The 26,861-nt window shown below is 42.6% G+C and overlaps 1 protein-coding gene across 1 annotated transcript in view; it reads left to right on the top strand.

Moving 5' to 3' along the window:
• The window catches only part of MICU2 (mitochondrial calcium uptake 2), a 103,601-nt gene that overhangs the window by 61,876 nt on the left and 14,864 nt on the right, over nucleotides 1–26,861 (top strand). Inside the window, exons 3-8 of the mRNA XM_048495097.1 lie at nucleotides 1,891–1,922; nucleotides 2,032–2,107; nucleotides 9,269–9,316; nucleotides 16,481–16,563; nucleotides 19,528–19,593; nucleotides 23,517–23,614. Of these exons, the coding sequence (XP_048351054.1) occupies nucleotides 1,891–1,922; nucleotides 2,032–2,107; nucleotides 9,269–9,316; nucleotides 16,481–16,563; nucleotides 19,528–19,593; nucleotides 23,517–23,614 (403 nt within the window). The remainder of the gene's footprint in view (nucleotides 1–1,890; nucleotides 1,923–2,031; nucleotides 2,108–9,268; nucleotides 9,317–16,480; nucleotides 16,564–19,527; nucleotides 19,594–23,516; nucleotides 23,615–26,861) is intronic.

Genomic DNA, 26,861 nt, shown 5'->3' with positions numbered 1-26,861 from the left:
AAAAACATTAAATTTGTCCTGAGCCAAAATTCCATCACAGGCTTGGAAGATGTGCAGCTTGAAGTAGTTTCCATTATTTCATGCTCATAATAATAAAAATGCAGAACTGTGTTTTAAAAGCATTAAGGGTTACGTTATTGCTGTAAACAGTTTCATCATCCTTGCCGTCAATTTGTATCAGTGAAAGTGTGGAGTGAAAACTGATAAACCTGTCGCAATGTGGAACATTGTGCTTCTTCAAAGATATTTGCTGTGTCCCCACAAGCATTCCAAGATTATAAATTGATTCCCTATAAATCCTATAGACCTGCAAGTCTGATAGTTTTTGAATGCCTAATGGGTTCAGCAAGTAGAGAAAGAAAGAGATAGGGCAAAGGCCTGTTCTAAAAAGACTGAATTTTACATTTTTTGCATATTTTGCAACAGCCTGATCGATTTTATTTTATTTATTTTTATTTTATTTTTTCAATTTATATGCCGCCCGCAGGAGGGACTGCTCTGAGAAGTTGAATTATTTATCAAAATATCTGTATCCAGCCTTTCCTTTTAGCTCAAAGCAGCTTTCCAACCATTAAAACATATACCCCCACCCTTGCAAACAAGGCCTGCTATTTACATCCCATAAAACCCATATTTTGTCAAAAAAAATCTTGGCAAACAAGCTTTATGTTACTTCTGAAAATCTACCACAAGGGGGCTCCCCTCCCCTCTTCAGTGTGAACTGTGATGTCGGGGTTCTGATTGATGCCTAGCAGATGGCATCCTGTGGACCCTAGCAGATGGCATCCTCTGAACCCATCAAAGGCAGAGGTTCTGTGGCTAGACTGCAGCGGCCCAGATAGGGGTACAGCTGATACGAGTTTCCTCTGTCAGGAATTTGGGGGTGACACTAGATGCCTCCCTTTCCCCAGAATCCCAAGTCATAAATACAGCTAGGACAGCATTTTCCATTTCCGCAAATCCCAACAGCTGACTCCTTGCCTGTCCCACCCTGACCTGGCCACAGTGATCCATGCAGTGACCACCTCCAGATTGGACTACTGTAATTCTCTCTTTGCAGGGCTACCCTTGAAACTACTCCAAAAACTTCAGTTGGTCCAAATGTGGCAGCATGGGTCCTTACAGGGACACCACTAGGAACGTATATACAATCAGTGCTCTGCCAGCTGCGCTAACTCCAAATTGAATACCAGATCAGATTGAAGCTTTTGGTATTAACCTTTAAAACTCTAAACAATCTGGGACCATCATATCCCAATACATCCCCCAGAGAGCATTACTGTATGTGGGCTAGCTGGCACTCCCTTTCCTTCCTTTCTCCTTCCTTTAGTTCCTTTTTCCACCACGCTCCTTCCTTCCTTGGGCTTGTGGGCGTCTTAGTGGCTGTTGGCCTTTCTGTTGTGAGATTCTTAGGGCAACTTCCAGAAGGAAGAAAAGACCTTGTACATATTAGGACAAATGTTTTCCACTATAAATATCAGGGCAGAAAGTTGCATGGCACAAGAAGAGAGATTGAGGAAGAGGAAAACATGAACAGACACTGTCATTTACTGCTCTAGTAGAGATCTTTTTGTATAGCTTGTTTAATACATCTTTTATTCTTTTAGGCTTAGTAGGTAATGTAATATGTAGCAACTTACATTGATAAAATAGGTAAGGAATATCCAAAGGAGGTCCTTTTTCAGATTCTCCTCTGTTGCAGGCTGTTCCCATTAGATTTTAACTTTGTTCTTTCCTAAACATTGTGGGAATTAAGAATATTTTGTAGCTGGCTGTTTTGTTCTGTTTCATATTACTTCCATTTTCCCCATAAAAATCTGAAGAAATGCCACAGAACTTGATCAAAGGTTTGACTTGGAGATGATGGAGTGGTGTTTTTTTTTTTTACAGGTAAAACTTTGGCCAAGAAACTGACAAAAAAGGTAAGCAAAGTGCTGCTGCTATTTTTCAAAAGAGCTCTTGTTCTTTCTGCTACTTGTTTTAATGGATTCCTCTTTCACAACTGACTTGAATTTATTTGTTTGCTCAAAGGAGGTAGATGCTACACTTGGAAATGTTGCAAAGGCAAAACCAGGGGCAACCTTTTTTAGAGACCTTGGAGATAAAGGTAATGATTTGTCTTAATAGATTTGTTACGGACATTTCTGTTCACTGTTAAAGACGTGAAAATTCTGCTTGATTCCCATGCTGCAAGAGATTCATTCCTTGCCTCAGCTACTCTGGGTCTTTGTAATGGGCTGGGATAACATATCTGAGAACAGGAGGGCTTTTTATAAGTCTATAAGGATCCCTGGCTAACAGGAATGGAGTCTTTGAGTCCTAAAGTGATCTTTGGAACTAATATGTGAACTCATAGGATTACTTAAGCTCCCTAAACATATTACGGGTTTGGAATCACATGAAGTTGACTTGCGTCGGTTAAAATATACTTAAGTTCTGAATGGGCTTGCATACTCCCAAAAGTTGGCAATAACGATAATCTTGTCGTTTAATTTTCTGTATCAGGACAATTGATTGTGCTGTAACACACATGTGGTGCTTTGATAGCCTTGAGTACCTAGAAAAGGTTGCCAAATCCCACTAGGAAAGGAGCTTGAATACCATAAAACTCTGTTGGAAGGAGAGGGTGTAGAAGAGAGGGTGGATAATATTTGGCTGCACTAGTGTTGAGAGATGATCCAGATCTGCAACAGAGCATCTATCTTAGGGAGCTGTCAAACCAAACTCCAGATCAACCACACAGAGAGGAAAATATACCCAGCGTTTGGCTGATTCCACTTAGCAATGAGAATTCACAAGCATTTTTTCCCTTTTGATTGTGCTCCTGATCTCAAGAGCCAAGAATTAAGACCCCCGTAGTAAATACAATCTGTCCTAATGCCATAAGAGAGCCAGCACAGTGTAGTGGTTAAGGTGTCAGATTAGGAGCTGGGAAATCCAGGTTCAAATCCCTACTCACCGCCTTTGCCCTGGGTGATACAGTCATTCCTCAGGTTTTGTCGCCTTTGGGTTTTGCAGGTTGCTCCCGGCCATTTTTTAACCTTGGGTTTTGCCGGTCGCCTCGGGTTTCGTTTACGTAACCAGCGTAAATTTACGCTGTTTGCGTAGCGCATGCAGCGCAGCCTCGGGTTTCACCGGTTTTGGGTTTCGCCAAGCGTCGCTGGATGGATTACCAGCGAAACCCGAGGCATGACTGTATTTGAATTGGAGACCTCCCGGGAAGTATCGGCGCCATGACGCAGAGGCAGGCAACCCCCAGACATCTCTGTTCTTGAAACCCTATGGGGTTGCCATAAGTCAACTGTAACCTTATGGCAAAAAAAACCCCACATTGGTAAGAATAAAGAGAACATTTAGATGTGCCCTTGGCTTTTCTAATTCTAACTTTCATACGGTCCTAAGACTTATATGAACCTGTGATCTTTGTATAGGCATCATGTTTCCAAATGGTGATTGATCATCTTTTTCTTGACGAAACTCTGCTTTACGGAACTACTTATCTGGGAGGTAGATAACTGATTGCATGAAGTCACCTGGTTTCTTACAAGCGTCGTTTTTCAACACTTTTTTTAAATTTGAATTGAGCTTGCTCATCACTATCTAATTTGTAGCTTCACTATTTAAAAGTTTGTAACTTTTTAAAAAAAAACAGGAAATGTTTATCTGTAAGCCATTAGAAGGAACCAATAGCTTTTACATGGACCCAGGGCTGCTTATTTCTGATTCTTGTTCCAAAAACTGAACATTCATTGAATTTCTTTGAAGGCAGTTGTGCCTCCTAGTGGAACATCCTTGGCCCCCCAGTTTTGTTTACTGTGTTTTGCTGTGGATTTGGCATTTTGCAAGTGTCTGCTTGCATTCATCTATTTTATAAGATTTTAGGTCTGCCTTACTGTAAAAGTCGAAGGAGAATTACATTCAAAAGACGATCTGGCTGCACACGTTTCATACCACTGATACCTTACTATGTAATGGTTCTGTCTTCCACTGCAATCTGTATTTAATTAAAATCACTTTTGTTGATCATTTTAAAAATTCAGTATGATAGTGGATAGAGTAAAATAATTCAGTTTAACCTAAATATCTGTGGAATAAAGATCGATGCCAGGTCTGTGATATAGCTAAGTAAAAACTAAGATGAACTGTTATGGAACTGATTGAGCTGTAAAAATGTGCTTTGAGTCAGCCAGATGTATGTTGATGCTAATGTGATCAGCCACAGACCGAAGGGAGAAAAAGGATCCTAAAGCAGGTTCAGAAAAGAATACTTGCACACCTTTTTCTGACAATGGTCTCATGCAGTTTCAGGCTGTAAATAGGAACAAGACCCCATCCTTTGAAGTATAAATAAAATGGTATCTATTACAAGAAAAAAATGAATTCAGGGGGCCAGGAATCATGTTATTCAGGTGCTTATAAGCTTACTGCACAGCATGTGTACCATGAAAGTTAGAGGTGGTAGCCTTTAACCAAAGTGGTTAAGACAACCTCTCTGATACTTCGCTATTTTGTGGCTTCGCTGAAGTTACGCTGACTATGATTTTGTCCAGCAGCTGGAGGGGCAGAAGTTCCAATTCCAGTTGCAGCACAGCAATGGATCAGTCACTACCAGTTTTCCTTTCTGCCCGCTATTAAATTGGGCTAATTATGTATTGCAAGGTTGGTGGGTAGATTACTTGAAAGAATTGGTAGGTAGATTACTTAAAAGAAATGTCAACTAGCCTATTCAAGTTGTCTAGAGATCAAAACCCCATTGTTAGAGAGAGGGTGCACTTCAGATGTTACAAAGTTATCTTGGGAGAAATGGGTTATTCAGTGACGAGTTATGTTGGGGTTCATAGATGCTGCAGGAAAGACCCATGTGATCAGCCTCATATACAGGATAGAGCAAGGCACCACCAGGCATAAGGTTGAGGCCACTACGGTTCTACCACACTATGACCTCCCTGTGGAGAAAGTGCTGACTAGCCACCTCTCAAACGTGGGTCAGGATTTTGAAAGTCAGAGGCAAAAAAAATGGAATAAAATGTTTTTTAGGGTCTATTGAGTACAGCAATTGCTCAATAAACAAAATAGAACAAAAATAGCTAAAGATTAAAATAACGACCTAAAACATTGGTAGCGTAGCGTCAAAACAAACAGCAAGCAAAGAGAGAGACGAAAAGTATTGCTGATAAGAGCTGGGCAGCAGAGTCTAACAGCTTCTAAATGCCTATGGTAGTCGGCTGAAAAACAAAAGGTTATGCGAATGAGAGTAGTAGTAGTAGAAGTGCTTCTTGGAAATGTTAAAGGACAGTTGTACAAAACTGCTGGTCAGGTGGCATAAACAGACCAATCACTCTAACCCTAATTAACAAAGCAGTTTGGTGCAAAGTCATTGTTGCTATCAGGTGCAAATACTTGAAAGGGGTTGTTGAAATCCTAACTACGAAGGAAATAATCCACAGCTGGGGTGTGACCTTTAGCTAAAACAGCTACAAACAAGATGGGAGAAAATTAAAGTAGAAAAAGACAATTTCTCCACACTCCCTCATCCCTATTCTCTCCTCTTCTCTTTTACACTACTGAAGGCTGATAAGAATAAACATTTCTGTGTGTGAATGTTAAATATTTTAAATTGCTTATTTAAGTGTATGATTTTATTGTATCCTCATCTACTGGAAGCTGTCCAAAGCCCATAAGGGGAAGGACAGCATTTAAGTTTAATGAAATAAATAAATGAATACGTTTGTTGAAAAGTGCCTCTCTCGTGCTTTAGTGTGCGGTTTCACATAGACTGTAATCTTAAGGTTAATTTTTTGACTCAGATGAGTCTAACTCAGATTATTCCTCCTGGTTTGTGGCAGATGAGGAGATGGAGACGAAGTAAGGCAAAGCCTTTTAAGGGATTTTACCGACTCCTCCCCGCCCGACGACAGGGAATTCCCTGACATCAGCCCCCAGACCCTCTGCACCTGTGCGCAGGAGCCTGCCTCGTCTCGCATGCCCAAGATCGGGCTGCGAGACCAGGAAGGGAAGCAGGGAGAGTGCCTATTCCCCTTTCACCGGAGCGCAATGGCGGCCACTGTAAGTCATGGCCGCATATTTGCCAACAGCAGTTTTCTAAGCTGAGGATACAGCTTCCTACAACCAAGGTTAACTTAAGTGGCATAATACTTATGCTTCATAAGAACATAAGAACATAAGAACATAAGAACAAGCCAGCTGGATCAGACCAGAGTCCATCTAGTCCAGCTTTCTGCTACTCGCAGTGGCCCACCAGGTGCCCTTGGGAGCTCACATGCAGGATGTGAACGCAATGGCCTTCTGCGGCTGTTGCTCCCAAGCACCTGGTCTGTTAAGGCATTTGCAATCTCAGATCAAGAGGATCAAGATTGGTAGCCATAAATCGACTTCTCCTCCATAAATCTGTCCAAGCCCCTTTTAAAGCTATCCAGGTTAGTGGCCATCACCACCTCCTGTGGCAGCATATTCCAAACACCAATCACACGTTGCGTGAAGAAGTGTTTCCTTTTATTAGTCCTAATTCTTCCCCCCAGCATTTTCAATGAATGCCCCCTGGTTCTAGTATTGTGAGAAAGAGAGAAAAATTTCTCTGTCAACATTTTCACCCTTACGCATAAATTTTATAGACTTCAATCATATCCCCCCTCAGACGTCTCCTCTCCAAACTAAAGAGTCCCAAACGCTGCAGCCTCTCCTCATAAGGAAGGTGCTCCAGTCCCTCAATCATCCTCGTTGCCCTTCTCTGCACTTTTTCTATCTCTTCAATATCCTTTTTGAGATGTGGCAACCAGAACTGAACACAGTACTCCAAATGCAGTCGCAACACTGCTTTACATAAGGGCATGACAATCTTTGCAGTTTTATTCTCAATTCCTTTCCTAATTATCCCCAGCATAGAGTTTGCCTTTTTCACAGCTGCCATGCATTGAGTTGACATTCCCATGGAACTATCAACTAAGACGGCCAAATCCCTTTCCTGGTCTGTGACTGATAGCACTGACCCCTGTAGGGTATGTGAAGTTTGGATTTTTTGCCCCAATGTGCATCACTTTACATTTTGCTACATTGAACTGCATTTGCCATTTCTGAGCCCACTCACCTAATTTATCAAGGTCCGCTTTGGAGCTCTTCGCTAATCCTTTGCAAGTTCTCACCACACTATATAATTTGGTATCATCTGCAAACTCACACCGCGCTACCCACCCCTACTACTCCAGGTCATTTATGAATAGGTTAAAGAGCACTGGTCCCAAAACGGATCCTTGGGGGACACCACTCCTTACATCTCTCCATTGTGAGAATTTCCCATTTACACCCACTCTTTGCTTCCTGTTTCTCAACTAGTTTTTAATCCATAGGAGGACTTCCCCTCTTATTCCTTGATTACTGAGTTTTCTCAATAGTCTCTGGTGAGGAACTTTGTCAAAAAGCCTTTAGGAAATCCAAGTAGACAATGTCCACTGGTTCCCCCTTATCCACATGCCTGTTTACACCCTCAAAGAACTCTAGTAAGTTTGTAAGATAGGACTTGCCTCTGCAAAAGCCATGCTGACTCTTTCTCAGCAGGTCTTGCTTTTCTACATGTTTAATAATTTTATCTTTAATGATAGATTCTACTAATTTGCCAGGAACAGATGTCAAACTGACTGGCCTGTAATTTCCCGGGTCCCCCCTAGACCCTTTCTTAAAGATTGGTGTGACATTGGCCATCTTCCAGTCTTCAGGGATGGAGCCTGATTTCAGGGATAAGTTGCATATTAAAGTGAGAAGATCAGCAATTTCATGCTTGAGCTCTTTAAGAACTCTTGGGTGAATGCAATCTGGGCCAGGGGATTTGGTAGCATTTAGTTTATCAATGGCTGCCAGAACTTCTTCCTTGTCTACCACTATCATCGCTAGTTCCTCAGAATCGCCTCCTAAGAAGCTTGGTTCAGGTGCAGGAATGTTCCTCACCTCCTCCTCACCTCCACCTTCCTGGAGCTTACTTTTAAAAAATTAAACGTAATGGGGTGAATCCTGTCAAAGACCCGTTCACACAAGATGGGAGGAAATTCCCCCCCACACACACTTTTTGCACCAGCCCTCCAACTTCCCCCTCACGTTGTTCCTGGGGCCCCCATCCCAGAATTTCAGGGGAATTTCCCTCCTTCAGAAGAGGAAAGTCAGGGGAATTGTGTTTCTGCGCAAGGGATTTAGAATGGGTTTCAACCCATTAAATATTTCAAGCAAATGATTAAGCGCCATTAACAGCACAGCAATTACAAATTATTAGTGTGCAACGAAGTCGAAAAGAGGGAACTCTTTGCCTATCAATTACCTAAATTACATAAATGATCTCCTTCTGGATGGTGTAGTTCAAATATCTCTTTCAGCAGTTTATATCATTATTTAAGATGGCATTTGGCTCTCATGTTAAAAGTAGTTTGGGGTTTTTTTTGTTATTTATAAAGGCTTAAAAAAAGAATTCTTAAAGTGTGCTCTTACAAGAGGGATGCTTCAGATTCTTTTGTTTAAACCATCCTCTTTATATACTTTCTATCTTTAGCTGGCATGCTGCTATTTTGACACCGTAGCATCTTCTGTTTGTTCAGGCTGTTCATTTAAGTCGGCCTTTCAAAGGGAAATGTTGGAATTTTTCTTCAAAAAGGAAAGGGGGGAAAAACCCACTTTCACCTTGCCGAAAGGACGTGTTCAGATTATTATTTTTTTAAGCGAAACCTCTTCTTGGCTCTGAGCCCAGCAGCCCTATCAGTGCAATCTAACAGCTTGGCAGCCCTGCGCTGCCATCGTCCCCTTGAGACTTAAGAGAAAATCTGGTCTTCGCTTTTCTGAGGCTGCCAAAGGATGAAATACTTTGATCCTTCATAGTAACATTAGAGTAGCTCTCCTCCCAGGTACTAAATATGACAAAGCACACTTAATTTATTCATCCTTCGTATAAACACTGGATATTTTCTGTTCAGAAAAGTCCAAAGATTTAGTGCAGCCCTTTTATTAATGCCAAATAAACCCAAGTCTCTTAATGAGACGTCAACATGACAGGGATGCTAGAACAAGAAGTTCAATGCTAGAGCAGTGGAACTGGGAACAGAAACGTCTGACTTGAGAGATAAATAAAAATTATTGTTTCTTGTAGCTGATGTGTTGTATTAAACAGCATAACTTTTTAATTAAATTAAATTGATAATGCAAGCTGTTTCTCTAAGTACAGCATATCGACGTCCTCTTTCTGAATTAACATTTTACTTTTGTTTTGCTTTAGGTCTGATCTCCTACACAGAATACCTGTTTTTGCTAACGATACTCACAAGTAAGTATCTTGTTGCTTGTGTAAGGTTTTCTGGCTACAAGTCTGCTCCCCAGGTGCCCATAACAACTTCTCCCCTCCCTCTCGTGGCCAGGAGGAAGACGTCACCATTCCAGCACAACCCAACCAAGGAGACGTCTGCTACCAGCAGGCCTCTTGAGTGCCAGACAGCTTGGTGAGGCCACAGGGCTGAATCATGGCTGGGACAAGGAGGGCCGCTAAAAGCCTGGGATGAAGCTCGGCCTGTGGTGGCATCTGCTGAGGGTGGACCCGCCCCCTGACCCAACTCCCCCCACAGAGTTCTTCCGGCCAGTCCAACCCAAAAGCAGCCCAAAGGAGACGCCCAGCTTCCATAGGCAGCCTGTGGGAGATGGGGCTCTGGAGAGGGAAAGGCAAAGGAAGTGGATGGGACCAGGGGGACAATTTAGGAAAGAAGGTGCACCTGGTGGAGGGGGTGGAGCAAGAGGGGAACCAGGGATAAATAGGGAAGGAGCCGCCAGGCAAGGAGGAGACGGGGCCATCCTGCGTCTCAGTGGACATTAATGACATTTGATTTTAACCCTGTGATGTAATTCATATAAATTCAGAGTGTCATAACGGTTGTAATTCTTAGTGTCGTAATTGTGAACAATTGTATGTATGAAGTATAGTGGCTTCAAGTGGCAGAATGAGGAAAGCAGTGAGAGAGCCAGAGAAGTGAAGTATCCTGACTGGGGAAAAATAATATTTTGGGGTGAACTGAAGAAAAATTTTTTTGAGTTAGATAGGTTAAGGTCGAACAGGGTTAGGTAAGTAGCAAGGAAAGGAGACTATTAATGAGATTAGTTTTGTTGTGTCTGCTGAACTTTCTATGTGTCTTAAAATAAAGCACGTTCTTATTTATCTGATTTTATAAAACCTGTGCACTTCATGGTTCTTCTGAAAACTAATATTAATGTTTTCAGGGGTAACACTAGCTCTAGTTGCTCTTATTTACTAAGTGGGGATTTAACTAAGTGTGGCTCTGGAGTGATCCTGGTGGGAGCACCATTTGTTGGAAATAAGAGCGTGGGGAATAGACAGCACTTCAAGGAGAGACATCTCTGTCTCTCTCTCTCTCTCACACACACACTACTGGGTAATGAAAGGAGTTTGACAGACCACAGCAAAAATATATAGTGTGAAAGGAGGCAATTTTTCATAAAATTAGTGGGATTTTTGGGGCAGATATTTCCGTCTGTGCTGTGTGGAAGTGAGGGGAGCAAAATATTACTGGCCAATACTAGCATATATAATTAATTAAGCATATAATTCTATTGGTCTTGTCTGTTTTCCTCCCTGTTGACGTGGGGAAGCAGACCTTGCAGATGGGTTTCAGCGTGGTTCAGTGGATATGCCAGTTGTGTTTGATAGTCTACTCATGTCATTATGCTGCCTAACTTTGAGCCCCAATATGAAGAATAGTGCAGGAACAGAGGGAGGGAGGAAAGCGCCCAGTGCACTGGTGCGTCCTCCACCCCTGCCATGCCCCCGTCCCACCCCGGAACACCCCTATCACGCCCCTGGGAACGCCCTTGCCACGCCCCCGGTGTGTCATGCACCCCCTCCCCCGTCCCCTTGAAGCTACGCCTCTTGACTAGTGACATGGCATGAAATAACCTATGTGGCTGAAGGAATGTGTTCAGTGTGGATTCCCTCAGTCACAAGTGGCTGTTCCACTTGTGCCTCATGCAATTAAATGTTCTCTGATGGCTTCTGAATCTTGGAACCCATCACTTCCATCTAGACAAGACTTACGCATTAGGTGGATAGGATGGTTGCTGCCATCTTTTGCTTCATGTTCAGTTATTCCAAAACTGCATGAGTGGAAGCTCTGCCCATAACCGAAGTTGTGAGGAAGGTGGTGATACGATATTGCTCCTATAATGCGTAGATCAAACTTGAGCTGCCTACATTTTTTTTTGTCAGCCATTAGATTGGCACAATTCTGTGACACGCCCAGACATGTAGTCATGCTCAGACAGTTGGAATTATAAAACAGGACTAGTGAGGCTAAAGCTCCTCTGAAATGAAATTGCGGTGGATGCTCCTAAGGGCTGTTATTTTAGGCTGGCTTGGACTCAGAGCTACAGTTTTAATTACTCTTGAGTCATGTTTTGAAGGTTAGCCGAACGGCTATAAAAGCTGGGGATTGTGTTTTTGTTGGCTTTTGTAAAATGAAAGTTGAGATTCTGGAGAATCACTAAGTGGCCAAATCAAAATGAGGGAGAATTATGCAACCACATAAACATGTTTTACAAGGGTCTCTATAAAATGTCACCATGAAGGCAGTACATGTAAGAAAAATACGTTCCCTCTACCTAGTAATATTGTGACCTACTCTGCTTGTATTATTTTGTACTTTTTTTAAAAAAAAAGGTAGCAAGTTAAATCCTGTTGTGTGGCACATCACACTAAGCCTTTATGTTCCTCTTTTACAGAAAAGGGCATTCTGATCTTGCTTATATCTTTTCTAGCACGTCTGTGTTACTTTACACCACTTTCCTTTGGTGGAATGCCTTCTTTTGGCAGATCTTGAATAATAATTTTGCATACATGATAATGCAAAATTATTGTCCAAGATCTGTCGAAAGAAGGCATTCTACCAAAGGAATCTTATCAATTTCTACCAGAGGAATCTATTGATTTCAAACTTCGCACTTGTAGAAATGGACGATGGCTAATTGGGATGGCTGAAATGTCTCTAGAAAAGAGGCCACTTACATAGATTATTATTATTCCATAAGAATAAAGCAGCAAAATGAATCTCTAGAGTCAGTGGCAACCTCCTTGCCTGTCTCTATTCCCTCTCTGGTACTTTTTTGAGAGATCTCACTTTTCTGATAGCCACAGCAAGAGAGGACCTGTGTAGGGTTGTCAGACCCCTCGCTGGGGTGGGGGATTCCCTACTTTGGGCCCCCTGCCACCTGGTGGGAGGGTCTAACCAGACTTAAAATGAGACTGAGACCTCAACATCACTGTCATGATGACATCACTTCTGGAAGTGATGGCATCATATCAGCAATGTTGAGGGAGAGCATGTAGTACTTGGTCAAAATTCTGTGTTAAAGACAGCTTCTGCCGTAGAGTTTTTGTCAATACCGGAGCATCCCCCTTGATTGGGGTATTGTGTGGTTTCCGGGCTGCATGGTCATGATCTAGTAGCATTTTCTCCTGACGTTTTGCCTGCATCTGTGGCTGGCATCTTCAGAGGATCCCAGATGCAGGTGAAACATCAGGAGAAAATGCTACTAGACACGGCCATACAGCCCTGAAAACCCACAACACCCCAGTGATTGCGGCCGTGAAAGCCTTCAACAATACAACTCCCTTGATGTCACGCTGTGATGATCATATAGGCGACATTGAAGTCTAGACCTCATTTTAAGCCTGGTAAGACCCTCCCCCACTAGTTGTCAGGAGAGACCTTGCAACCCTAAATGTGTAAGAACTTCCAAGGATGGCTAATAACTAAGGCAATTTTGATCTGGAAAATATGGGAGGAAAAAGTTCCTTTAAAAACTCCACTAGCCAAAACTGAAGCCTTCTTCATCTATGTTCTGGTAAAAATCTGTATTCTGACTGATCTGATATTGAGTTCCACATTTATGTTCTGGCGGATCTGAGATCACGTCACATATTGGCCTTATTCAGCAGAAGTTGTTTGATAAATGTCTTTATGTATTGTTGGTGTGGATTGTGCTCAGACTTGACCAATGTTGATACACTAGAAAAAAGAGGAAATCAAGTGGCATCAAAGCAACCTCTTTCCCACTCTTTTTCAAAGAACTGAATGACATTATTTCCTTGGTATTTCAAATTGATTGAATGTCGGAAACAAAGGAACCTTTGTATATGGAGAAAAAGAACAGTGCTTATAGAGCTTTAAGTTATCATATGCATCATTTTGAAAGAACATGTCAGCAGATACAGATATCTCCATCTGTATCTTACAGGTTTCCCATTTCAGTCCCATCATTGATAGTTTATAGTTATAAAGTGTTTATGATATCCTAGTTTATTAGGAATGGCACTATATTCAAAGTGAGTATTTCAGTAGCTTTATTCTTTGCTTTTCTAGTGGCATTTCTTCAGTGTTGTGATAGAACTTTGAGATACACCTGGGTTCCGACACATCTCAGAAATGTATGAATGATCTTGAGTCCAGTTTTACATGCCAGGCTACTCTTCCTGAGCACCTGTGTAGCTCTCCCACCTTGAGTTGCTGTGTAGCAGGTGCTTTTTTATGATGATGCAGTAGACTGGCCAACCTGTGGCGCTCCAGATGTTCATGGACTACAATTCCCATCAGCCCTTGCCAGCATGGCCAATTGGCCGTGCTGGCAGGGGCTGATGGGAATTGTAGTCCATGAACATCTGGAGCGCCACAGGTTGGCCACCCCTGAGTTAGAGTGTCAGACTAGGATCTGGGAAACCCCAGTTCAAATCGTTGTTCTGTCATGGAAGCTTGCTGGGTGACCTTGGGCTAGTTGTACACCCACAGTTCAACCTTCCTTACAGGGTTGTTGTGAGGATAAAAATGGAGAAGCAAACACTAGAAACCCGCTTTGCATCCCCATTGGGGAAAAAGGTAAGTTTTCTGTGAAATAAGTAAATAAGTTTTTCTGTCAATAGAGGATGGAGCATGACAGCATCAGTCAAGTGACTTTGGTAGAAACAGGCAAATGGATCAAAGAATGGTTCCTCTTTGTCTGCCACTTTTGTACCTTGCTTTTCTTCATGAGAATTTATAGCAGTTCCTTTCCAGGCAGTTTTCATCCTTGGAGTGCTCATCCCCCTTGGCCTTGTCCCCCTTTGTCTCTGGGTCTCTTTGCCCTTAGACACTATCTCCTTCGACTGACTCTGAGGAAAATGACAGGGTTCTCTTTGAGTCACACCGACTCTCAGTCTGCTTTTAAGACTCTCAATTCCCCCATCTCCTTTCTGACAGGTTTCTTCCTGCTTTTATTGCAGACAGCGCACCCTATCTGTGGCTGCCAGCTATAGCATTATAGCCCAGCCAATCAGGCTGTGCTCTGGCTGTAACTTGTCTCTTGCAAATTAACCCCATAAGAGCCTAATTGGTCACACTTATTGTGGTATACCCTAGTGCAGCGGTTCTCAACCTGGGGGTCGGGACCCCTTTGGGGGTCAAACGACCCTTTCACAGGGGTCTCCTAAGACCATCGGAAAACGGTATATTTTATGTATACCAATTTTATGGTTGGGGGTTGCCACAACATGAGGAACTATATTAAAGGGTCGCGGCATTGGAAGGTTGAGAACCACTGCCCTAGTGGTTCTTTCTTCCAGTTCATCAGAGATGAACTGCCTTATAGCCACTAGGAAAGGAGAGAGGAAAAGAAATAGTAGTGGGATTGGAAAGACAAACTTATACTCTTTGAGGTGTTAATTTGGAAACAGAGGAATCCCTGCATTACTTTTATCATGGTTGGGCAAGTTAGCCACCCCTTCTCCTTGATGACATCATCAGTTTGAGAACCCTCTTTGCAACCAGAAGGAGGTACATTTCCAGTGAGGAGATTGTCCCAGGAAGAATGAACATTTCTAGTTAGTTCCAAATTCAGTTCTCTTAATACCCACTGCACTAAGCTCTTACTTAATTTCCCAGGCAGAGAAGAGTTAAAAGATAGATATCGGGACCATACAACAATATACTTTTTCTTAAACCTGCCCCTACAGTTCTGTTTCTGCAAACAGCTGTTTTTGAGAAATTAGTTGCTTAAGGACGACAAACATTCTCTTTGCTGAAGACACACACTAATAGCCAGTATGGACGTCTGAAGATCGTATGTCAGACTTATTGTCTTTGTAATTAAATGCAAGTGTGTTGAGCTTTTTCGTTTGAACCTTGCTTATTTTATAAACACATACCACTGGAGTTGCATCATATCAGATAATAGTGTCATCTCGTGAGCTGTATGAGCGGCTTTAGCTCCTATGTATTATGTGGGGCTACTTTCTTATCAGCATGTTGCAACAGATGGTATGCATCACTTTAGAATAAATCATTCTGCCTTTATTCGCCAATAACGTTATAGCCTATGCACACATTATCACAGAGTCAAAGAAAACTTAGGAAAGTGTTTATTATGAAACATTCCACTGAGAAGAAATCACCTGTCACCCCCAGTTATTACGGCCTTCTTCTCCAAGGTTATTAGCACACTATTTGTGAAGTATTTGTGTATCCACAGGTTGATAACTCATGAATGTTTGTACCTGCTCAGAGTACTGTAGGGATTTGAAAGCCGTCCAAGCCTCCTCCCTACAGAAGAAAGATTCTGCCTAATACAAAGCAAGATCAAGATGATTAAAGCCAAGGGTTCGTGTTCTTTTGAGTTCACCATTGAAGGGAGCATAGTTTCTAGTATCCCGAGAGAACCTTCTTTCAGGGCTGCAGCATGTTTGTGTAAAGTCTTGACAGTGATGGATAATTTTTTTTAAAGGTAGCACTTGTTTGGTGAGGGCTCAGCAGCAAAAAGAATTTTGGATAAGGTAGCCACTCAGCAGGGATTTGATTTCTCTTCTTTTCTCTAATAATTCCATAGACTTCCTCCATGGCTATTACTTTTTTGTTCACCTACTGACCATTTATCACTACATGGCCTACAGTCCTTTTCCAGGAAGCTCTATAGTGAAATTCCAGATTAGCCTAGGAAATAAAAATCACAGCCCTTCAAATATGCCTCGTGGTGGGGGAATGATCACCTATACCATTGTGGGGCCTCTGGTTGCAACCAGGGTACATACCTGCATCTGTGGCTGGCATCTTCAGGGGTGTATCACAGTTACGCACTGTGTCTAGCCACAGATGCAGGGGAAACGTTAGGAACAAGATCTACCAGACCACGGCCACATAGCCCAGAAAACCCACAACAACCAGTTGAATCCGGCCGTGAAAGCCTTCAGCAATACTTGAAACATAGTGTTTCTGATTTTTCTACTTCTGAATGGCCTGCAGGCTGGTATAAGTTAGACTGACTGACTTTACCACGAGGATTTCCTACTTATGCTGTATCTTCATATAACACCAGAAGCACCTATCAAATGATGGACAACATCAATATGAGGCAGCATTATCTTACAGATAAAATCTTTCTAACAAATCTGTCTACTTCCTTGCAGAACCACAGACTGGTTTTCATATTGCTTTCAAAATGTTGGATGCAGATGGAAATGAACAAGTAGAGAAAAAAGAGTTCTTTAAGGTATGGATTTCTGTTTTAAAATCTTTTTTATTTATGGAAATACTTTATAGCCAACACATGAAATGTGGATTGGCTTCAACAATATTCCTTCCTCCATTTTGTGATGGTGTCATGCGCGAAAGTTATGACCTTGTTAGAACTGCTAATCAAATTAATTTTTCAGAATTCCAAGATTAAGGATAGAACTGTAAACTAGATTTCATATTTTTAAAGTTGGACATGGAGGGCAGTGAACAACAGACAAACACTTTGTCCTATACTAACATACTTGGTCAAGAGCTCTGCTGCTAAGGACACGTCTCTCATATCTAATCGTGTCCATTAATGTGCACAATAAATATGTATTTACACACAGAATAGGAATTTGTTTGAGAACTCAGCTGTTAAAATTCAACTTTGGGAGAGGTTTGCACTATAAAAAGAAGGTGTCGAAAAAGGCATTTCCCAGGTACAACTTGGCGTGGGGCACAATGCGACATGGCTTCAGTGGTGGAGCGCCAAGGGGACTGGGAATGCGTCGTGCACCGGGCGCACGCCTGGGAGCTGGAAAATCACCCTCCTGGCCCCTCCTTCTTTTCCCTGCCCCCCCACAGTGCCCCCCATGGCACACACACACACCGCCCCCCTTCCCACATTTACCTACATTTACCTACGTTCCTTTTCTTTTTTTAGTACTTTTTGAGGCTGAAAAAGCAGCCTATTTACAGTTCCAGCTAAAAACCAAGGTCTCCTGGGAAGTATAGTTTGTCAGGCAGTTTTTTCCCTGAACTGTGAAGAGGCTGCTTTTTTCAGCCTCAAAAAGTACTAGAAATAGAAAAGGAATGTAGGAAAGGGTGGGAAGGGGGTTGGGGAGCGCCACGAGGGGGTCATGGGGGGACGGGAAAAAAACACTGCGCACCGGGCACAGTTTGGCCCAGCTATTCCTCTGCATGGCTTGGAAGAACAATGCTTTGCACAGCAATGCCTTCCTGCCCCTTCTCTCTAAGTGAGAGACATCTTCTGCCTCAGCTATAAATGGCAGCTGCCTGTTTGTAATCACATGTTTCACAGTGGTCTCAAGTCCCTCCCTCTGTACCATGTTTCATACTTTCTGGACACTGCCAGAAGATTGGAAAGAACAAAGGAATATAAGCACTGGATCCAACTTACCTTTTCTGAACAAAAGTGATGGTGAACAGCATACACTTCTTACAAAAGATCCTTGTGTACAATCTTAGACTTCCTTTGCACCACTCTTTTTGAATGGCTGGACATCCAGATGTTGGGCTATGCAGGGCAGTGTTATTACTTGCATTGTAACCTGCCAAAACAATCATCTGGTGATGGTATGAGGAACCAGAGAGGAGAGCTAAAGATGAATTAGGCTTTGACAGCATTGTTCAAACCTTCCCTTTTGAAGAAAGGAATCAAAAGAGTACACCGAGATTGTGTCGCGGGCAGCTCGTCTCAGGGCGATAAACATACTCTTAAAAGCACCTCTCCTAAATCCTCTGCTTTCTCTCTCTATCCACACTGTTATGGTAAATAATAAGTCCCTTGTTCTTTTATTTTTGCTGTCCAATTGAGGACTGGGGCTAACGGCTCTGAAAGGTAGGTGAGCTTTGCAATGGTGCTGTGTTAAATCCCTTGTAAGAAGTCTGGCCTCAAAAGAGATTTGTGGGTAATTAGAAATGTTTTACAAAGGGAGCTTACTGCTGAGAGTCACCTGAATGATTTGGTAAAGATTTATAGTAAGCTGCATATTTGCTGGAGAATTTTTTTAAAAAATCTTTTTTTTGGAGAGCCAGCATGGTGTAGTGGTTAAGAGCATGTGGATTCTAATCTGGAGAACTGGGTTTGATTCCCCACTTATCCACCTGAGTGACAGAGGCTTATCTGGTGAACCAGATGTGTTTCCGCACTCCTACATTCCTGCTGGGTGACCTTGGGGTAGTCACAGTTCTTTGGAACTCTCTCAGCCCCATCTACCTCACAAGGTGTCTGTTGTGGGGAGAGGAAGGGAAAGGAGCTTGTAAGCCGCCTTGAGTCTTCTTACAGGAGAAAAAAGGTGGGGTATAAATCCAAACTCTTCTCTTCTTCATCTTTGTTTATTAAACAATTGTACAGTAAATTATTTATAATGCTATTAAAATATTTAATTCTTTCATTTTAGAGTTGCTTTTTTGTAGTGCTTTTTGTGTGTTCGTTGCTTTAATGTCCCAGTAATCCTGACCACAGCATTATGAAAGCTGTCTTAAGATGAGACCGTTGGATTGTGGGTCCATCTAACTATGTATTTGTCTCCTGGGATCTGCTTTACATTAGCCAAGACAAAGGACTTTCCTAGTCCTGCCGCCTGAGAGCCTTTATCTGGAGATTTCAGGACAGAATCCCAGACCTCCTATAGTTAAAAACTATTCTGTCCTGTGAGAGAGACTTTCATCCCCATATTTTAGTGGGGGAGTCTGGATAGACGTTGCACAGTAAGCCCCATGGTAAGATTTGAACCCAGTTCTTACTAGCCCAGAATTCTCATTCCTAGCCCATGTGCTCTGTAGCACCCGTTCTTACTATTATTTCAACCTTGTGATACTATTTCCCAATGTTACATATTATTTGCATGTGTTTAATTTCTGACAACCTGAAATACTTCTCGTCGTAAAAACAGCCATACTTAGTCAAAATCTTATATTTCAAAAGCCTTTTAGACTTTATAGATAGATAACTAAATGAAGCAATGTTTATGATCAGAAGCAATAAGCATCTTATGTCCTGAGATTTTGAAGAATTGATCCCTATGTCTAGGTCAGCTTACAAAATTCTTTCATGAAAATCATTGTGGGCACTTTGGTAATGTTTGAAGAGAAGCTCTTATAAGATAAATTATCTGTTAAAATAATTTACTGGTAAAAACACATACAAATATTTTTTAAAATATATACATCTCCTAATTTTAAAATAGTAAAAAAATCGCTTTTGTTTTAGCTTCAGAAGATAATTGGGAAGCAAGATGAGCTGAAAGCAGCTTCAGGAGATGAAATAGTACGTCAGGTAGGTTTTCATAGTCAGTAATTTTTCTTTAATACTTTAATGTGGCATTAATGCATTACTTCTTTTCTAGTATGATTCCATGCACAGCTTGTATCTGGTGGCTTCCATGTCAGTTCTGGTGCTTCATGAAATGCAAATGCATGTTCTATTTGACTGTTGTTTTCGCAGTTTTGGTTCACCTTTCTGATTTTTCTCAAGAAACGTACCTGGGTTGCATCTTTGGCATGTTCTGATGTGACAGAAGAGGACGGACAGGTGTTTGCCTGATTTTGACCCCTTCACTGTCACCTGCACTGCCCTTTTGGGGGTTTCATAGGAAGCTTCTAGGTAAAGGGGAACAAAGGGAAAGAACTGCTTCTGCCACTGGAACATCTGGAGGTTACCTGTCACCAAATTAATTTTTTTTTAATTCTTCCACTTACCTTCCAACATTATGCTTAGCAAGTCTGATCAGAGGCTAGACCAGTGGTTCTCAACCTGGTGGTCGGGATCCCTTTGGGGGTCGAACAACCCTTTCACAGGGGTCGCCTAAGACACTCTGCATCAGTGTTCTCCATCTGTAAAATGGATAAATGTTAGGGTTAGGGGTCACCACAACATGAGGAACTGTATTAAAGGGTCGCGGCATTAGGAAGGTTGAGAACCACTGGGCTAGACTGAGAGACAATGACCAGCCCAAAGTCACCCACTGAGTTCCAGTGGAATCCGGCCGTGAAAGCTTTCGACAATCCACTAACACAGTAACGTTATTTTCAAGCATACTTATGAGAATATTTTATCCATCTGTAAAACTATCTCCAGACTAACGAACTCAAAGCCTCCGAAGGAGGGGCCTTGAGGTGTTTAATTTCTCTAACAAAATCACACAATGCAACATCCGTAGTAAACAGTTTCCCACCAGTTTTAAATTAGTTCACATTATTTAATGGGGGAGGGACAGTTGTGACTTGAAACAAGGAAGGCTACTTGGGTCGTAAAATGTTGTATCATGTGCAGTGACTGGGTGGCATAGGAAACGACTGCAACTTGTCAGTAATGTTGAACACTAAATAACCGTCAGAATTAAATGTTATGAATAGATTGTTGTCTTTCATCTTGCCTCTTCAGCAGAATAAAAGAGGCAGAGGCTATTTAGACGTCATAAGAAAGGTACTGTTGAAAATGTCTCCCAGACCCCATGTTGCTTGATGTGTTGTTGTGTTCAAAGAAATGCCTCTTAGCCTAAGTGGTGAAAGAAATACATAACACAAAAATCTAGCACTTTGTGTGGTTTTAGCTTTTTGAAAGGATGAAATAGCTGAGCTAAGTGAACTGCATTCTTTGTTTCCTCTGGGCCTGTTTTTACTGGGGTCAATTATGCAGCATATACAGAAAGATTTGGTCATTTGGGAGGGGAACATGTAGCCCAGTCCAATACACAATTGCACTTGTCTAAGCCTGGATGAAACCATTATAGCTATGGACCAGCATGGCTGCCTGCGATTTTTGTCTCCATAGAGCTGCAGCTTATAAGATTATGAAAATATAGACTGATCGCATCGTATTCCCCTTCTCTACGTCACCTTCATAGCTATTGTGAAGATAACGTAGATGAGGAGGGAACAATGTGATAAACCACTTCGTGTCTATGTTGAAGAGAAAAGCATACATGAAGTAAATCCAAAATTTTCCTAGCCTAAATCTGGATCTTGCAGAACTCAGTTCTGAGTGAAATTCTACTTATCTGAAAATAGAAAGTTCAAGTTGATGCGATTTTCTTTGCAAGTATATACTCTGTTTCCCCGAAAATAAGACCTACTCCAAAAATAAGCCCTAGTTACAGATTCCCCGGCACAGCTGATCTGGTCACGTGGGGAGAGCAAAATCATGGGGAAAAATAAGATATCCCCTGAAAATAAGTCCTAACGTATCTTTTGGAGCAAAAATTAATATAAGATCCTGACTTATTTTCTGGGAAACACGGTTTATTTATTTATTTATTTATTATTTCAATTTTTATACTTTACCTTCATCCCTCGAGAGGGCCATCTCGGACTGTGTACAACAAAATTGATACAAACAGGGAGCAAAACCATTAACAAATAAAACAACAGCAAGCCCATAAAACTCCGACATTAAAACATACTGAATTTCATTAAAACAGCTGTGATTTCATAATAAAGGCACCCGGAAAATCCTTTTAAAACCCTCCCCTAGGGAGCAGTCGGACTCCTCCATAGGAGGATAATCTTGATGGAATCGAACAGGGGCGCCATACTCAGCGGCTGGTTGCTCCAAAGGCCCGGCGGAACAACTCGGTTTTACAGGCCCTGTGGAACTCACCAAGATCCCGCAGGGCCCGGACAGCTGGAGGGAGAGTGTTCCACCAGGCCGGGGCTGTTGAACTCTTTAAGGTTTTTAAAGTAGCAGTAGAAACTTGGAGTACATTCCTAGAAGTGACACAGATAGGAGTACAAAACTAGATAATATTTACTTTTGATGAAATGTATTCTTGAAATCTGTACTTCTATCACAATGTCCATTGGAGTCGAAATTATCTGTGGATTATACGTAATCCATATTGGCTAGAGCAGGGGTAGGGAACCTGCGGCTCGAGACCCGCATGCGGCTCTTCTGCCCTTGCACTGCGGCTCCACAAGCTGAGCCACCGGCTTCATCCTTGCCCGCCCTGCAGGCAGCAGGGCAGGCGCACCAATTGCCCACGGTGGAGCACCCCAGGCCGCGCCACGGGCTTTCCCTCTCGCCCGCCCTGTTGAAGCAGGGCAGGCGCTTTCCCGGCGGTCGGCGAGGCCGAGCCGCCAGCTTCATCCTTGCCTGCCCTGCAGGTAGCAGAGGCGGGTGACCAATTGCCCGCGGCCGGTTGGGCCGCGCCGCGGGCGTCCCCTCTTGCCCACTCCGTTCAAGCGGGGTGGGCGCTTTCCCGGCAGTCGGCAAGGCTGCACTGCGGGCTTCCCCTCTCACCCGCCCCGTTGGAGCGGGGCGGGCGCTTTCCCAGCGGCCGGCGAGGCCGAGCTGCTGGCCCCATCCTTGCCCGCCCTGCAGGCAGCAGGGCAGACGCATCCATGGCTTCTCAGAATGAGCGGAGTAAAAGGTAAAAAAACCCAATATATACAGTGTTATCTTTATTTTAAATGTCAAAAATTATTTGCGGCTCCAAGTGTTTCTTTTCCCATGGAAAACGGCTCCAAATGGCTCTTTGAGTGTTAAAGGTTCCCTACCCCTGGGCTAGAGTATAAAAATAATGCTTGTTCTGAATGAAAGACCATATCAAAGTATAAAAAGACCCATTTTGTTATGTGGTGTAGTTTTAGGATTCTAAAAAGCAAAAACCAGGATCCAAAGAACTCCCAATTAGCGCCCCATTTTGAAAGAGAAGCTTGACTTTGTGTTTCTTTAATAGGAACTTTCCATACTGCATCTAAAAATCTCTTTTGAAACCAATGGGAGATTTGTGTGATATGGTATGGGGTTCTGTCTTACAAAGATAAAAAAAGTCAGAAGATCCATGGGACATGCCCAAAACCTGGGGTATACCGAAAATAAATTTCTGGATTCTGGCTGAAGTTTACTCTCATTTTATTTCATCTTACCTATGCTGTAGGTCACCTGGAGACAATCTGCACATTTCCAGAGTCCAGACCACTCCCTTCACAATTTTTATTTAGGTTACAAATATATTGTTTTATATTTGCTGGCTGAGTTCTTTGTTCTTTCAGATGAAATTAAACCTCAGTGTTTTACAGTAGTCTGCAAAAAACATCTTAGTCTTTGCTCTGGAACTTGCACAAGTGGGAAAACCAAAGTAGAAATAAATCCCAGGCATTGTTAGTACTACTGTGTGTGCGTGTATGTGTGTTTTGTTTTTCAGGATCCAGAATTGTTAGTACTACAGTGTGTGTGTGTATGTGTGTTTTGTTTTTCAGGAGCCAGAATTGGAAGGTTCTGATATTAACACCATGTTGTTGGTCCACTTCTTTGGAAGAGGAGGAAAAGAGAAACTTCAGTATTGTGAATTCTGCAGGTAGTGTTGTAAAAAAAAAGTTATTAGTTAACATGTGCTAATGGTTATTTCTGTTGCTCTGTGTTACAAGGCTTTTCCCCATGTTTTAGAGCGAAAATATTTGCTATTGGATACCATCTGTGGCTTCCATAGCAGTGCATACTATCTCAGAGGGATCTCAGATAGCCTAACATACTATGGCTATCTTGTCAGTAGTTTCCCTCTGCTCCGCTTCCTCGGGACCAATTTCCAGCTGCTAATGTGCCCTCAACAACACTTAGATGCTTTTGGCGGAATGCTTTTCTCAGTCTCGTACCTTTGGCACCAAGGAGTAACTTAACAGAAGAGTGAAGCCCAATGCCAGAGGGTTTAAAGCTCCAAGCACTTCTTGCGGAATGCATCCATTGCTACCATATGTTATATGGCATTGTGTGACGTATCTTGGGGCCACAATATGGCCTGGCAGACTGGAGGCTGCTTGCTTCTAATTGCAGAATTGCTTTGTAAAGTTGATGAAATCTGTGTCAACTCATCTGTTCTCTATATTAGGATCTAGACAGGAAGCCCAGCTGAGTGCAGTGTCTACATCGAGGGCCCTGCTCTCCCTTTCCCACTTTCCCTTCCCCCCACCCCGAATTGATGGCAGATTGATTAATCGTTTGGTAACCTGTGTTTAATTTTTTTTTGGTGGGAGCTGAAGGCTTCCTGCTGTAGTTTTCTGGTAGTTTTCTGGATATTGAAAACCACTGGGAGTTCACACTGAGCAAAGAAAAATGGATCAAATGAATAAAGTTGACTGCATATACAGTTCTATGTGGTCAACTCTTAACTCCAGCCTCCATTCATTGAATCTGTTTTTGTTTTTCCCCATACACAAAACTAGGCATCCCTCTCAAGGAATAAAATACACTTGAAATGGTGCAACTGATTGGGGGCAGGGGGAGGAATCCCAGTTAGCAACACTGCCTGAATAACACTATTAATCTCAACTCAAGACCTGTTCTTTGCAGAATCATCTGCAAATCAAAAAATCTCCTTGCTAGAATTCTGGTAAGGATACTCCCTCAAGGCCGCTTCTCATGTTAAGTTTTCATTCGTAGGAGTTCTCTCGTAAATTATTGCTGTGTTGAAAAGCACCGCTTGAGAAATATTTAGACCTGTGTCAACTCAGGAGTCAAAATGCATTTGCTAAAAAACCTGGGAATGACTTGGCATGCCAATTTCTGACAACCAGCAGTCATAGGTTGCAGTCAGACACAATCAGTTCAGATGGGGAGGGAGATTGACTTCAAATCTGCAGACTCCCTGATTTGTGTTCCACTAGTAATCCTAGGGGCAAATAGCTAAAAGGCATTATGTAAATGCCCAAATTAAATTAAAATGGGGATGTTGTGGGGATCTCCATCCTCTGAAGATGCCAGCCACAGATGCAGGCCAAATGTCAGGAGGAAATGCTACTGGAACACAGCCGTACGGCCCGGAAACCTCACCCCAGTGATTCCAACTGTGAAAGCCTTCAACAATACATTAAATTAAAATTGTTAACCATAATTTGAAACCATAATTTGAAACTATGATTAGTAGTGAGCCTCAAACTCTGTCTTAAAGACTAGTTATGGTTACATTGAATGTAATATAATAATAAACCATAAATTATAATGGGGGGGGGGGTTGCTCAAACTTATGGGAGACTTCTCTTGATCAAAGTGTTGCTTGGCATCCATCCTAGAATGTCTACACCAGATCACTGTGTAACGGAAGCACAACTCTGAACATTGCAATTCAGCCTGTGGGAGAATTGTATAATATTACCATCATGTGATGGCTGTGCTTTTCTTTGGAGTTACAACTGCATCGAAGTATTTGAAGCTGGGTCTCTCCAGGTTCCCATGCCATGGGCTAGAGCAGTGGTTCTCAACCTTCCCAATGCCGCAACCCTTTAATACAGTTCCTCATGTTGTGGTGACCCCCAACCCTAACATTTGTCCATTTTGCAGATGGAGAACACTGATGCAGAGAGTCTTAGGCGACCCCTGTGAAAGGGTCGTTCGACCCCCAAAGGGGTCCCGACCCCTAGGTTGAGAACCACTGGGCTAGAGGTGGCCAAGAGGGTGCTGCAGCTTTGTGGTTGTGCCCACCACACAGGGCTGGAGCAACCCAGCTTTAAATACCCACTTAATCTTGAAAGCTTACTGGATACACTTGGATTCTTTCATTCTGTTTGTTTGTTTGTTTGTTTGTTTGTTTGTTTGTTTGTTTGTTTGTTTGTTTGTTTGTTTGTTAGGCTTATAGACCCCCCTTCCCTGAAGGGCTCAGGGCAGTGAACAACAAGAAGTATAAAATATAACTTTAAGCACAAGTGTAAAATATAACTTTAAAACACAATATAAAACCAGCTCAATACCCACTTAATAAAACCAGGAACCACGTAACATCACATGACGTCATATTCCTCCCCTCCCTTGTGCCCACTAGAGGCCAGATAGAACGGTAGCAGTGTACTTAACCAGGCTGGCCAAATGCCTGGCAGAACAGGTCCGTCTTGAAGGCCCTGCGGAAAATCTGCAAGTCCCGCAGAGTCCTGATCTCCCTTGGGAGCCTGTTCCACCAGGTGGGGGCCAGGGCCGTAAAGGCCATGGTCCAGGTAGAGGCCAGCCTGATCACTTTTGGGCCAGGGATCACCAACAGGTCCTCCTCTGAACTTACTCCAAAGGATTGTTGTGAGGATAAAATAAAGGAGGGGAGAACCATGTTCATTATCCTGAGCCTCCTCTGAGGAAGGGCAGGATGAAATGCAATAAGGCTACAGCAAGGGAATTTTGTCACTGGGTGATGGGCACAACCACAAAAGGGCCACTGAAGGAGAGCTGTGGTTACCTCTAGTCTATGGCATGACTGCTTCCTGTACTGCAAAAGTGGTGCAGCTTCTTCTCCCAGAGTCCCCCTGTTTCCAGGGCAGATGATGCCACCGTGTTTCCCCGAATATAAGACAGTGTCTTATATTAATTTTTGCTCCCAAAGATGCGCTATGTCTTATTTTCAGGGGATGTCTTATTTTTCTGTGTTCTGTTCGTCGGGCATGCTTCCAAACAAAAACTTTGCTATGTCTTACTTTCGGGGGATGCCTTATATTTCGCACTTCAGCAAAACCTCTACTATGTCTTATTTTTCGGGGATGTCTTATATTAGGGGAAACAGGGTACTGTAAAAGGAGTCATGTGATAAATTCTTCCCATGTGACCTGGGGCTTCTGAAAACACCAGAAAAA

This window comes from Sphaerodactylus townsendi, linkage group LG04 (genome assembly GCF_021028975.2).
Source record: "Sphaerodactylus townsendi isolate TG3544 linkage group LG04, MPM_Stown_v2.3, whole genome shotgun sequence".
In the NCBI taxonomy this organism is placed as follows: domain Eukaryota; kingdom Metazoa; phylum Chordata; class Lepidosauria; order Squamata; family Sphaerodactylidae; genus Sphaerodactylus; species Sphaerodactylus townsendi.
Note: the sequence above shows the minus strand (reverse complement) of the source record. Positions and strands in the feature narration are given on the sequence as shown.